The 15,254-nt window shown below is 41.6% G+C and overlaps 1 protein-coding gene across 1 annotated transcript in view; it reads left to right on the top strand.

Moving 5' to 3' along the window:
* PTGES2 (prostaglandin E synthase 2) overlaps window positions 1-15,254 on the top strand; it is a 488,316-nt gene that overhangs the window by 417,473 nt on the left and 55,589 nt on the right. Inside the window, exon 7 of the mRNA XM_044058142.1 lies at window positions 1,448-1,547. Coding sequence (XP_043914077.1) covers window positions 1,448-1,547 — 100 coding nt within the window. The remainder of the gene's footprint in view (window positions 1-1,447; window positions 1,548-15,254) is intronic.

The following is a 15,254-nucleotide window of genomic DNA, read 5'->3' as shown; positions in this document are numbered from 1 at the left end:
CATTATAACAGATTTTAATGTATACAATTATGTCCAATCCATTATCAGCGTGTCTGATAGACTATTGTATAGTGTCAATTATACGACTTTTCCCCAAGGGTGGTTGATAAATGGCTTTGGATAAATTCTTTGTTATTTAATTTTAATTTCCAATAATTTTGTGGTCTTCAGTAGGCTGTAGAAGTCTTCCAAAGTTGGTATTGTTTGTATTCCATCTTCTTGTTATACACTTCCTTGAAATTGCAAGTATAGTCCATACAAGATCCATGTTTGACCTAGTCAAATGAGGACCATCATTCACATTTAATAATACAACAGCTTTAGTTCAATAAAATGTTTCATTAAATAAAGCTTGTAGAAAGGTATTAATACCATTCCAAAATGGCTTAATTTTAACATAAAGAAAATGTGGTTCTAATCTGCATTGTGTAAGCTGATAATTTATATGGGGGACTCCTCAGATTTTGCTAAGGGAAGAGATTCCAGCTATGATTATCAAATCTTACCAAGAGTCTGAGCCATCAGAAGAATTTTGAGCAGACATCCTGCTCAAGAAAAAAAAACACATTATCCTGTTATTAAAGATCCTCAACATGAATGACATGAATTTACTCTGGGTCTGTTCAATGCTTTTATGGCCTGCAGGCCTCCTCAAGGGAGTCTATCCCTACTCCTCCCTGGTCTCCCACCCCCATTAAGAGGCCTAGGGAATTGGATTCCACAAATGAGGACTTGGACTTGAGGAATCCCTAGCTTACTTCTCTCAGACTCCTTCCCCTGTAGACTGAGAGTCTGAGGAAGACAATTCTATGAGCCCAGATTCCCCTTTGGAAGAGTTATACTTTTTGCTCTTATAATGGAGTACTTCAGATGGGATTGCTCCCTGGTCTCTGACATTCAAAATAAATATCCGCTTTTACAGATGTAGACTCCTAAGCCACCTGCCATTCCTCCTGTTTTGGCAGCCCCTTTTCTGCTACCTCTGTGGTTTATGATTCTGAATTCCCTGCCTCCTAAGAAACCTGACTGGTTCTAAAACATGCCTGAGGATTTCAAATGTTTGTGTAAGTGCCCATCTGCTGATCCTTTAATGGTTTCAGTTTCCTCTGACAAGCCTTCTGAGCTCCTTCCATGTTGCAAGCTCCTTCCCTCAGATAAGGATAGTCATGCTGTGGAGATTGAGTAATAAAATATATACTGCCACCTTGTCTTTAGGAGCTATTAATTACCAAATCCACATGACCAGGTATGTTTTGGTCCTTCTTTCTCAAGTTTCTTTGGTGGTCTCAGATTTCCCAAATTCTGTTGGGAAGGTTTCAGTTCTTTGCCTCCTTGGATCAACTTCCCAGGTCCATCCATTAAATGCAACTATGATGCTGCTGATGCCTCTTCCATGGCTGCTTCTTTTAGTTCTGTAATTAGACATTATTCTTTGCTACATCTACAGGCTTTACCTGATATTAATGCCAAACTTTTAGATGCCCCTCTGGATAATAATCTTTTTGAGACAGCTACTGCTGACTTGTTAAAGTCCCTTCAGGATAAGGGTAAGACCTTGCAGGAACTCAAACATATTTTTGTCTCTCCTATCACCAAATTCCAGAGGAATTACCCTTCTTAGTCCACCTTTGCCCACAAACAGACTCTCCCACCTCCCAAAGGTAAGAAGGGATGTAGCCATATTCTTACTGCTAAATCCACTCAGACTCCTTCCTCTCAGAAACCTTCCTTTTAGGACAAGCATGTCTCCATTTGACATTTGGTCTCCTATTCCCCTCAGCCAGGTCCCTCTGTCTCTCCACCTTTCTGTATCTCTTCCAAATTGGTATCAGATCACTTCAGACTCGGGGGCTGTCCATCATTCATCAGGGGGTTTTCATGTTTAGGAATTCCCTACCACCCTTCTCCAGCATTCCATAACTTCCTCAGTAACAGCTTTCTATTTTTTCAGAGGTTTTGCACTTCGTTTTGGATCAGGGTACCATTCACCCTGTTCCATCCTCCCGATTGGGAATGGGGTTCTACTACAGAATTTTTTGTTTGTTTTCTTGAAAGGGGGGCACCTGGAAACCCATTCTGCATCTTTCTCTGTTCAACACCTTTCTCAAGGTCCCTTTTTAACAAATGCGGTCTCTCCGGGCATTGTTGTCTCCTTCTCTTTTCCGGGCCTTCTTGGTTTCCCTGGATCTCAAGGATGCCTGCCTTCACATCCCCATTCACCCTCTGTTCAGGATTTGTTTTACATTTCTGTGTTCCTTCCTGTCATTTTCAGTTTTCTGCTTTGCTCTTTGGCCTTTCTACCACCCCATGGATATTCAATAAATACCCATTCCTATCATTGTCTCTTGCAGACTTCAATGGTTACAGATTTCACCTATCTGGACAACCTATTCATTCAGGCTTCCTCTCCCAGCAGTGTGTTGCAGCATCTCCACATTACCACTTGTCTTTTGCAAAGTCTGGAGTTTTCCATAAACCTCCAGAAATCCATTTTTACACCCTCCAAGGATCATATTTTCCAGAGGTGCTGGCTTCAGACTCTTTCCATGTTGGCCTCTCTTCTTGCTCCAGAGGTTTTATTTATGAAAAGATTTCTCCAGTATCTCATTCCTTTTTCCTCTCTTATGGCCAAGGAGTTTCTCAGAGTCCAAGGGTTATGGCCTTCACTATTCCCACGCTTTCTCTCACAGGCTGTGTATGAGGAAGTGCTGCAAATCAGTGTGGTTTCAACAACTCTCTCTCAATGCAGAGCTTCCCTTCCTGTCTCCAATTCTGTCTCAGGAACTATAGATGGATGCCTCAAACTTGGGGTAGGTTCCACCTGCTGCCCTGTAAAGGTCCTGGGTCTATCAACATAAAAGAGATGATAGCTCTGCTTCTGGCTCTGCAAGCTTTTCTTACCCTTTTCCACCCTGGCTCCCTAAAAGTCTTCATGGACTATCACAGTGATGTGGTACATCAACCAGCAGGGGGCATGAGGTCCTATATTCTTTGCAGATTAGCTCTTCAGGCATGGGATCTAACTATCCAGTATCAATTGACTTGTCATGTGGTCTACATTCCTTAAGAGTACAATCTAGTGGTATACTTATTGAACAGGTCCAGGACGCAGGCTCATGAATGGATGCTTCTCAGAGATGTGTTTCTGGACATAGTCCATAGATGGGGGTATTCCTCGGGTACATCTTTTTGCCTCTCCTCTGAACAAACAACTTTTATGTTGCAGATTGCCAAGTCATCTGGCCTGGAAAGTGGATGCCCAGTTTTTTCCTTGGGTGGGAATGTTTCTGTTTGCCTTTCCTCCTCTTTCTCTTTTGCCTTGAATTCTGCACACACTCAGGCAGAACTCCACAAAAATCTTGTTGGCAACTCCCTTTTGGTCCAGACAACTGGTTCCCCCTTTTCTCTCAATTGGCCAGGGGCAATCACCACAAGTTACCTCACTGCATGGATCTTCTCACTCAAGACAAGAGATTTCTTATCCATCACCTGTCCACCCTTCAAATGGCACTATGGGTGATGGGGTTTTCTGAAGATATGCTCTAGGTACTGCAGGAAGCCAGAAGGCTCCTTAACAGAATATTGTGCATGTCCAAATGGAAAAAGATTTTCTGTTTGCCTCTTTTGCCATCAGGATCCACTATCTGTGTAGGTTCCTCTGGTTCTCTTATTTGTGTGATCTGCTCCATGCTGGCTTGGCATATTCTTCAGTTAAAGCTCATCCATCAGCAATTTCTGCTGGTCTGCCCTTGAAGTCAAGCAATTTCTTAAAGGTGTCCTTCATATAAGGCCTCCCAGGAAGCTTATTCTGTCTTTTTGGCACCTCAGTTTTATACTTAAAATTGACCTAGGCTCCTTTTGAACCTGCAGGTTTAGCATCCTTGCAGCTTTGCACTTGGAAGACTCTTCTTCTGTTAGCTCTCACTTCGGCCAAGAAAGTGTCTGAACTTCAGGCTGTCATAGCCATTCCTCCTTTTTTAGTTTCTCAGAGACAGGATGTCTTTTCTGACTAATCCTCCTTTTATGCCCAAGGTGGACAATGAGTTGTGCCTGAATTGGGCTATTTGACTTCCTTTCATTTTTTTTTTCTTCTCCACAGTCTGCTAGAGAGAAGGTTCTTCATACCTTGAATCTGCATAGACAGCTCAAGTATTTAGATAAAATGAAGTCACTTCATAAGCCTGGACAGCTTTTTGTTTCTTTTCATCCCAGGACTTTGGGTTTGGCTGGTTCCAAGCAAACCATCTCATCCTGGCTTTCTAAGGCCATTTCTTTTTGTTATTCCTTTCATGGCAAGTGTCTTTCTTCCTCCGTAAAGGCACATTGTACCAGGGCAATTTCCTCCTATGGTGTTTTTTTCCAAGTTGATGGGCAGCAGTTCCATCTTTGAGGCTGCTACTTGGTCTTTTGTCCATACTTTTAATAATCATTATAAACTGAATGTTGTTCCCAGGGCAGTTTTTGCCAGGGCTAATTTGCTTGGATTTGTTGAGGGCTGTTCTTTGCCTTCCTCCTCCCAGATTGTTCTAAGATCTTGTACTCTCCTTATGTAAAGAATACTGCAGAAGTGATATGGAAGGATGAAGTACAGTTGTGTAAAATCTAAACATAACAGTAGTTGTACTTCTGTTTCCTCTTGCAGTATTTGGTCCCTCCCTCTTTCCTAGCTCTTGTCCTTTTGCTTTTGTTACCATCTTGGAGGAGGGGCCCTTTCTTCCTCTTTCCCTGTGTCCTTTATCCTTCTGAATGCACATGATTTCCTTTGTCTCTGAGGGTTTTCTGTTCCTCTTGGGGCAATTCAGTTCTGAGTGTTTGTGTCCTTACGTCACCTTCTATGCCCTACGCCTTAAGCTGGGAGCATACATGTGAAGTATGGCACCTATAAAATCAAAAGGGTTTAGTGTACTGGCCAGACATTGGGCTATTCTTGGCAAGCAATCCCTTATGTAAAGAATACTGCAACAGTGAAGATAAGGACATCTACTATTATGGCGAGATTTTACACTCCTGCGTCCCCTAGGGATCCATTTTAGGACCACTTCACTGATATTTTCTTCTCTAATGTCAAAGATGACATCAAGGGTCTGTGGCTGACCAAGTTGGCATGTGACTGCAAACTTGCATCTGTCTTTAACTCACCATCTGACTTGCAGATTTTTCATAACGAGCTAATCTGCAGCAATAAATGGCTGTAAACTAAAATGCCAGTAAATGCAGCATTCTGTCCTTATGCAAAACTAGGCACATATGCACCTACCACATCTGTGACACCTATTTGAATACTGAATCTGTCATGAGTGACCTAGGCACTTTTACTGATAATGCACTATCCTTTGTTCACAATGTATCCACTGTTTTTAGCAAATCCTTTTACCTTGACGGAATAATCATCAGGGGTGTTTCTACCAGATCTAAGGAAGTTATCATCCCTCTCTTCTCCTCCCTTATCAGGCCCATAACAGAATATAACCGCCCCTTTAGTATGTATTATTCTTAGCATATGACCCAGCTTGACAGACTGTGGCATTTCCTTACTTAAGATATTCAGGATTATGTCTTCCTTGAGCTACCCAGACCACCTTAAGGTGGTCTGTTTTCCTTTTGTTTCCTTCAGATTCTTGAGAGGTGAAGAGCAGTTTTCTTAAGTACACGTGCTCAAATATGCAACTAATGAAACTAAGAGGTCTAATTTAAGTCCAACAAGGCCAAGTATGAGATCAGGATAGCCTTGAAATTTAAGGGCAATCTCAAATCCTTCTTCAGCTATGTCTAGAACATTAAAGGTAATGCACAACAGTGTACTGAACTGGTGGTGAATAGCATGGCAAATCTAATGGCTGATAAATTCAACTCCATCTCTTAACATCAATATTATAGGTTCATAGGTAGATACTAGGCTATCTGCCCTAGGGCATTTATAAGCCTAGCCAGAGTGTATTTGGCTTCCACCTCCCTATTAGATTAGCCTACTGTGCCTCTGTAATGTAGGTCGCAGAACATACCCTTTTAAGATTAGTTTACTGTGCCTCTGTCTAGCAGGGACACAGAAGAGATCCCAGGGGTGAATTTGCGATTTCCCATCCACATGTCCAGATTTCGCTTGAAGAGGGTCAGCGAGGGGCTATGTCTAACATGAATTGGGATTCTATTCCAGAGTGAGGGGAGCCTCTGGGAAATGAATCTGTCCCTCCAGCATGTCCTATTTATTTTTGTGCTGAGGTTTAGGTCCCTGGAGCATGTAGCTCTAAGGGACTTGGATTTTTTGAGGTGGAGCATGTCCATTAATTCTGGGTTTGACATGGCTTTGTACGTCCGGCATAGATCGCCTCTGTTTAGGCGGTAGGCAACTGAGTAGAGCTGGAGTTTCTTTAGTCAAGCTGCATAAGACATCTGTTTGTAGCCCATGATCCCATGATCCTCTTGGTTAGGTACTTTTGGGGTCTCTCCAGTTGCTGCAGGTGTCTGGTAAGGTACATCCCAAATGGGGCATTGTATTCAATTTTGGGCCTGATGAGTGACAAGTAGAGGGGCACAATGACCTCCCTTGATTTAGATGCGAACCCTTTCGTGATAAGGTGGGCTATATAGAAGGTCTTTCTAACCACTTTGGCAACGTGATTATCAAAGGAGAGATTACTATCTACGTTGGTCCCCAAATCTCTAATTACTTCTTCCGTACTTAATGGATTACCACCTATGGTAATTTGTGGGCACCTTGTTTTTCCCAAAGGGGATGACTATGCACTTTTTAGCATTTAGCTTGAGGCCATGGCTCTGGCACCAAGCATCAGTCTCTGTGAGACCCTTTTGGAGGATGCTTGTGTCAGCTGGAGATTCGATTATGGCCCCCAGTTTGCAGTCATCTGCGAACTTTGTCGGCCATAATCCCCCCATGTTAGCTTGAACCTCAGACAAGTATATACCGAACGAGAGGTCCCAGAACTGAGCCCTGTGGGACGCCACTTGTAACTGGTTTGTATTCGGACATGGCACCTGCGATTCTGACCATGTGGGTTCTATCTCTGAGCCAGTTTGCAACCCATCTTTTGATATAGGGGTTGATATTTAAGCTGGTAAGCTTATTTATGATGCCCGAGTGGGGTATTGTGTCGAGGGCTTTTGCGAGGTCCAGGTAGGCTGTGTGGACTACCTTGCCCTCATCTATGGCTTTGGTAACTGTTTCAAAGAAATCAACTAGGTTTAGGAGGCAAGATCTGCCCTTAACAAAGCCGAATTTGGTAGGGTCCAGTGTTTGGAGGCTCCCAATGTCTTTGTTTATGAGTTCCATGATAATACGCTCCATAGCTATAAGACCAGACTAGTCAGGCTTATGGGGCGATAGTTTCCGGGGTCCGTTGTGGCACCACCTTTGTGGAGTGGGACCACTGTAGCTGTATGCCATTCTTTGGGTACATATCCTGTAGTAAGGCTAAGTTTGAACAGTGACTTAATGTGAGGGTTCAGTTCTTCTTGGAGCTCATGTAAGACGCAGCCTGGGACACCGTCCGGCCCCATAGATGCTGTGTTTTTTGCTTTGGAGAGGGCAGCATTCACCTGTGCATCTGTGATGTCAGGGAGGTTACATTCAGTTGGGATAGGCATTTGCTCCTTTGGGGCGGAAGGGGGGGAGAAGTTTGAGCTGATTCTGTCTGCCAGGATGTTGGCTATGTCTGTAGGTTCAGTATATTTTGTACCGTTAATTCCGAGCATATCTGGGAGTTTCCACCCATGTTGCTGACGTAACTAAAGAAGGCCTTGTGATTATCTTTAGTGTCTAGGGCAATCTTTCTTTCGAAACTGGCCTTTGAGGATTTTATGAGGGATCAAAGTTTCTTGATAATACTTATCAGAGATGCCTTCCCTTTTTGAGATTTTGCTCTGTCATGTAGTAGCTTCCTCCTTCTGTTGTATAGTTTATTCATGGCCGGGGTTCACCAGACCAGTCTCCTATTTTTGGAGGAGCGAGTCTTGGTTTTATTTGGGATAGCACGATCCATGCATTCCTGCAGGTGCTCATAGAATGCATTTGTAAAGGATTCTGCGGATTGGGCTGTATTATCCTCTGGCCCAGGGGCTTTGAAGGATTCCACCTCAGTCTTGAGAAGTGCAAAGTTGGCTTTTGAGAAATTCTTTACAGTGATTTCCTTGGCTGGGGGTGGGGACGGGATATGGATGTCCAGGGAAATTTGTTTATGGTCTGATCTTACCAATGAGGGGTTTACCTCTGGTGTGGAACAGAGTCCCCATGTTGGTGATGACCAGGTCCAATATGTTGTTCCCTCTTGTGGGAGTGGTGACCAGTTGTTCCATTGTATTAGAGTTTATAAATTCAAGGAACCGTTGGGTGAGGGTGTTTGGGCTTGAGTAGTTTTCCCAGTCAGTGTTTGGGTAGTTGAAGTCACCCAATAACATAGTGTTTGGAGAGAGCTTCATATTCTCCAGTGTTTTCAGGAATGCCAAGTGGGGTTCCTGTAATAGGGAGGGTGTTCTGTAGCAGGCTACAAACTGAAAGGCAGTTTTGCCCGCTGTTAGTTGCACATGGATGGTTTCCGATGCTCCGTGCAGTGCCACTAACCTGGAGGTGTAGGTATCTTTGATGAATATAGATACTCCCCCTCCTTTTGTGCTTCAGTTTGAGTTTTGGGGCCAAAATGCATGGTATGAGTTATAACCTGGTAGTGCTGGGGTGCTCTCAGGAGCCTTGAACCAGGTTTCTGTTACTGCACAGACATTGATTTTCTCCATACTGAGGAGAGCCTCAAGTGCGTGCATCTTGAGGTTTAGACTTCTGGCATTGAGTAGCATTACCTTTAGTTTTTTTATCCTTGGGTTGTCTATGGAGGTGGGTTTGTCCTTTGAGCCTTGCCTAAAAAAGGCACTATGGGGGTGGCAAGAGCCTTGGCCAGTATAAGAAAGCCTAAGGGTGACAGGTGCAAGCCATCCCTAGCGAAGCAACGTGGCTTGTCGAGCATGTCATCCCAGGCTGACAGACACTGGATCCCCTTTGAATGACACCAATACTTTAGCCAATTGTTGAAACTGATCATTTTGTCTTTATACTGTGGCATCATTCTTGGTGAGGGCAAGATGCTACTCAAGGTCAGGGTCATACCAGCCTGGGCTACATGGTCAGAGAGCTCCTCTGTCTCTTTTCATGTAGTCCAGGGAGGTACGTCTCAGGTCATTCACACCTGCATGGACAATGACGGAGTCATACTTGTACTTGCTTTGGAGTGACCCGAGTGCTTACTTTATGTGGCGGATCCTGGCACCCGACAGGCAGCTTACAGTGACCTTCTCCTTGTTCAGTCTGGTGAGCGTGACGTCAGTGTGCCGGACAATAGAGTCCCCTATAACAAGTGTATTTGGTGTGTTGTTTGGCCTTAAGGGCTGTGACTGTGAGGCAGTGTTAAACTAGCAAGCAGCCTTGCAGTGGTTCTTCCTCAGAACAGTTAAGTATAGCCCCAGTACCAGCCCTTTCTCTGCTGAAATAGGATATTGAGCCCTTGCCACTGCAGCTTATCCCACAAAAGCTGAGCTGGCAGGTTTTAACCAGTTTGGAGCATCTTATTGTGACACTTGCAATAGAGAGAGTATCTTCCTCCGCTGTAAAAACCTAGGTAGGCTGTTTGTAAGAGAAAACACCATGACATCCCTTCAGAGTCTCCAACTATAAATGCTGATGACCAGAAGGATGCCCACTTTACCTACAGTCCCTTTGATACCATGTTTGAGAAGAACAAGTAATGTATCCTACAGTCATGGCGATGGTGAATTCATACAGTCATCTCCCATCAAAGGATGCTGCCTGTAGATCTGCCATCAATTGTTCTGGGTGGTACCACCTTTGCTTGATGTCATGAGGGATGCCCCCAAGGTAGTTTGTGAAGAACATAATACAGTGGCCCACATTCCCCAAAAGGGTCACTAGTGTCCTTTAGCCTTGAGGAAGCATAATTGACGACTCCCAAGCCTGACACCATTATCTCTGTGGCAGATGCTAAAAAGGTTGTGAATCCAGGGAGACTAGCTCTCCATTCCCCAGATAAGGAATACAAAACAGCTGACAGGTTGTGGAAAGCAATGTAAGCATCTACTGTATCTGCTAAGCAATGCATATGGTGGATTTTTTGGCTTGATATGTCTGACTGAATGCACAATATGATCAATAGATTCCTAGATGGGTCTGTTAAAGATAAAACTGATTTTCCATTCCACAGCTGTCTCTAACATAACCAGCCTCTGGTAAAAAGTATGGACAGAACCATGGATCTCTACTTTGCTATGCACAGATGTCATCTGATAGACTCTGCCAAGAACACTGAGAAAATCTTTGTGGATGCAAACTTTTTCTAGTATTCCGTCTCTTTTGTGAAGTTCAAGTGAAGTTAATGGCTTGAACCCAGGTAATGTGCAAACAAAATAATCACACAGATGAGTATATTAGTTATCAAATCATACAAATAATTTAACTATTAGAAATCTAAAACAAATTAAAATAGATTACTTTTAAAGGGGTTACCAGTGGGAATGGGTGTGCATCAGGTTTCAGCTCTGAGCCCACTGCTGTTTTATAGTGGTGATGGACTACATTAGTAAACAGGTTAAAGAGAGTACATCAACAAAGTTGCTGTATGCAGATGATGTGGCTTTGCAGATAGACTGAAAAAGAACGTCAGCAAAGGATAGGGGAATGAAATAAAGAAGTGAAGGCATGCAGGATGGAACAGAATGCAGATAATCAGAAGAAGCTGGCAAATGACTTAGAAGTGAAAATAGTGGAACAAGCTAACAGCTTCAAGTATCTGAGAGGGGCAGTTGAGGAGAAGGGAAGTCTGAATGAGGATGTCAAAGCTAGAATCAACAGGCTGTAGCCAGCTGGCAGAGTGCCAGGGGTAGTGTGTGACAGGAGAATTCCAAGGATGCTGAAGCATAAGGTATACAAAACAGTGGTGTGACCACTAGTAATATATGGTACAGAAATCTGGGAATTAAAGGCAGAGCACTTGAAGTTAGAGGTGGAGATGAAGTGCCTGAGATGGGTGGTAAGACATGAGGACATCGGAGCAGAAACCCACATTTCTCTAATTTCAGAGAAGGACAAAGAGAACAGACTTTGATAGTTTGGAGATATGCAGGAAAGCAGAAGACAATCTGATGAAGGTTTAAGATGGATAGAAAAGGCAAGAGGAAATGAGTGCATCCCTCAAAGAGATGGATTGTGCGAGAGAAGACTTGCAACAGTTAGGTGCGACTGTCAGAGAAGGTAAGACAGTAGCATTGAAACAAGAGAGATGCTGACAGTCTGCACAATACCCTAACCCCATGTATGGGGAAAAAGAAGTTTGATGATGAGTTGTAAAACTGGTAATGGGGGGGGGGTGAAGCTAGAAACATTTATTTACATTTGTTAACTGGGTGGGTAGACTGGTCATAAGATCCTTTTCTGTAATGACCTAGGTCAAAAGACAAGACCATGCATAAACATTGTACAAGAATATAATACATGGAGATTAAATATACAAAAGAAAATACATAATGTCACTAAATAACTAAAACATTGCAAAATATACTTCATGCTACAGATGGAAGAAAATAGTTTGTCAAGTAAATAACAGCAAGTTATGCATAATTCTAATGAGACAAGATTTGAAATGCATTTGGGGCTTCAAAAGTAAGAAATCACTTTATACAATAAGAAATGAACAGTCTAAGTACAGTAGTGAAGTTGCCAAGCAATGCTGTTTGCTCTGCAGTGTTGAAATATGTTAGTAGACTTGTACCATAAGATTAAATAGCTTTACCTGGATAAATAAGGATTATGCAACTGATGCAGGGTGTGTGCTGATTGAACTGAAACTATGGATGTTGTATCAAACAGCAAATTCATATTCCTGTATAGTTAAAGCCTTCCTGACTGAGGCAAGCTAATACCCCTAGAGCATTACCACTGCACAAAAAATTCTATTATCTAGCTACTGCATGTCCGATGCTCAGTCCTACAAAGTTCACAGTCAAATACTGTTTGTGCAGAATCAGGTAAACTGGCTATATACACAACATCCAACTAAAAGGTTAAGAGAGGAAATTTAAGGCCTTGCTATAGATTGTACCAGTTCATGCAGACTAGTGGCATTACAGTCTTGGAGCAGCTGGTTAAACAAAACCGGTTACAAAATATCCGAGGTGATTGGCCCAAGCCTCCTGCATTTTAAGTGACCTAGGTCTGTCAACCTGGGTTTGGCCAATCAAGAATTGGGTAATTGGACAGAAAAAAAGTGATTTGTTGCATTACAAAGTTGGAAGATCAAGTCCAGGATGTGGCCTAGTCTGTGGGGAGCAGACTCATCTGCTAGAGCAAATCTGAATCCTGTTGAAATACACAGAATTGTTGGTCACTGACTCCTTAGCTTTTATATTAAACTGAATAGTTGAAGCTGTTTGGGAGATGTGAGTGCTGCAGGACAAAGAAATCGTAAGAATTTTTAAAGGAATATCCTGACTGCCAAGTGAACAGTAGTTGTGGAAGCAGCAGTACATAAAGTGATCATATCCATTACTGCAATAAATCCAGAAAAAATTGAAGTGCAAATGAAAGCGGTCTGTTAATACCTACAAATTAACCGCACTAGAATTAAATGTGAGAAATAAAATCAAATTATTAGAACAATTAACTGTAAGTAGCTATAGCGGGACTAGCTATAGGGGGGTTAATCCTTAACCCAAAAAAAACCAAGCTACTACTCTTTACACCCTCTCACTTGTCTCCCCCTCTTCATTTTATGCTTACATCCAACAATGGTACCACTATCTCTCCAGACCCCACCACCAAACTCCTAGGAATTACAATTGACAATCAACTAAAGTTTGACACTCACATAAATACTACAATAAAATCTATTAACAAAAAACTTGGATCCCTCTATAGAATAAAACCTTTCCTGACACCAGTAGCCAGAACCACCATAGCTAGAACCCACTTAACCTCTACCCTGTTATATGCTTCCCCCATATATACCAATCTTTCTAAAAATAATCTTAACAAACTAGCTAAATCATATAACAATATTGCCAGATTTGCTACAAACTCTCTATACAGGACTCATCACTGTCAGAATCTAAAACAACTAGGCTGGCTTGAATTACCTCACCTATTACAATTTAACCAACTTATAATCGCCCACAAAGCCTTGTACCAACCCAACAACACCCCAATTCTCTCTACCTTCATAAGACCATACAATAACTTGAGGAATCTACGCTCTGCTAACAAAATGTTGATTCATACTTGCTTATCAAATAACTTAGCAGGCGATTCCATATTCTCTAATTCAGTTGGTAAAATATGGAATCAATTACCACAAGAAATGACGACCCTAATCTCTCTCTCGCTATTTCAAACTAACCTAAAACTTTTCTTCTGTAACCACTGGTTATGCTCTTGTACCAATCCTGACTAACTGTTTTTTTTCTCTAATTATCTGATACCCTGAAAACACATTTTTCTTAACCACAACTCTGCATCTATCATTCTTTATACTAGCCTTCCTTCTTGATTTCTAACACTGTCACTCACAAGTACTACTTAATCACGCTTAACTCTCCCTCTCATTTTTTTTCCTACTCCTTTTTAAACATTGTTAAACTAAGATGAATTTATTTCTTACTAATGCCTTTTCTAATTTTTGTATCAAATATTACTGTAAGTTTTTGTAGTATGTTTTACACTGTTTTTTACTATGTTTTTTTTTAAACTGGAGCTTTTCTCCCCGGGCCTCCACTGAAAATGGACATGTATCCAGTTGGACTAGCCTGGTCAACAAATGTAAAATAAAATAAAATAAAATATAGGAATTTATAAACTGTTTCCTTGAATAAATACAATGCAATTTGACAAAATGTAGTCAAGTGCAGTTCACCTGCCAAGAGTTCCTGAAAGGAAAGCAAATTAATAAACAAACATAGAAAACAACTTTAAAGAATGAATAAAGTGAGCAAATCTGGTTTTAAATGGCTGGGCATACACTGCAAGATGAAAAAGTTTAAAGTCCAATATGCCTGCAAAATAGTTGGGCTAGAAATTTGAATTAATAATATGAATCCACTTCATAAATTAGATAAGTAAAGTAAACCATTAAATACGTTAAGCAGTAGTTCAGCAAGTGACTTTTGGGTGCCTAGAAAAATATTGATATGAATCCAGTTGCAAAGGCAACAAAAGATGCAGCAGTTTTCAATGAAGGTAGCGTAGAAACAGTCCAGGATGGCCAATACTAATGTTTATTAACTTTACACTAGGGTAGCCACATTCCTGTATTCACAGTAGTTTGAGACAAAACCTGAGTAAGCTTAAATCACACCTGGATGTGTTCAGAAATAGTCTCTTGGAGTATCCTTAAGTTACCTGTACAGAAAGTAGCAGACAAGGCAGGGACCCATGAAGATAAGAAAGGTAAAGGTAGATGGCATGTTGGGAATGCTGCAGATGAATGGGTAGTCTTGAGAGTATGAAGATTAGTGTTGGTGTAAACTGACAATAGGTAGCTTAAAATGGTTTGGTTGAAGTATTCCAGGAATACAAGGCATTTCAAGTACACATTAAGGTAAAATAATATGAAGTAGTCAAAGACTGTTTTGTCCTGTAACCATTTGTTAGATCCTTCAGCCTATATCTCACTGTTATGGGACACAAACAAAATACTAAGACCTAGGCAGTAAGAATTTAGATGCTGTTCATGCAACAGCATGCTTCTAGCTGGACATACCAAGTTATCAGTGCCACGAAGGTCAGATTCATCCAACAAAGATTGCAGGTAAACACTAAAGAGTTTGCTAGTAGTAGTATACTGTAGATATCGTTGTGATAAAATGTTACTGAATGTGTATGAAAAATGGAAACAACTTGTTGGTTATACAGTTCTGTGAAATCCGCCAGCTGTTTTCAGAATGTAGGCAATCAGTGCAGCTAGGTAAGCAGAGGCAAATATATGGGTGATAGTGTGGTGTTGCAGCAAACAGTGAATGGCTGTAAGTAAGATAACAACAGTAAACCACACATGGTCATTTCTTTTATTGCCCTTTTGTTCTACTGCCATAATTAAGTTTTCTTCTAATTATCTATAAACTCTGTCAGCATCAGTTTCCTTGTATAGTTTATACATCGTCAAAAGGCAAGTTATTGGCCTATGATTTTTAAGGTAGCTTGCAGGTTCACTCTCAAGTAGGAGTATTGTTTTTCCTGTTAGCCAGGTTGG

The sequence above is a fragment of the Protopterus annectens genome, chromosome 16.part0, assembly GCF_019279795.1.
Source record: "Protopterus annectens isolate FY-2018-M chromosome 16.part0, PAN1.0, whole genome shotgun sequence".
Classification (NCBI taxonomy): Eukaryota; Metazoa; Chordata; order Ceratodontiformes; family Protopteridae; genus Protopterus; species Protopterus annectens.
Note: the sequence above shows the minus strand (reverse complement) of the source record. Positions and strands in the feature narration are given on the sequence as shown.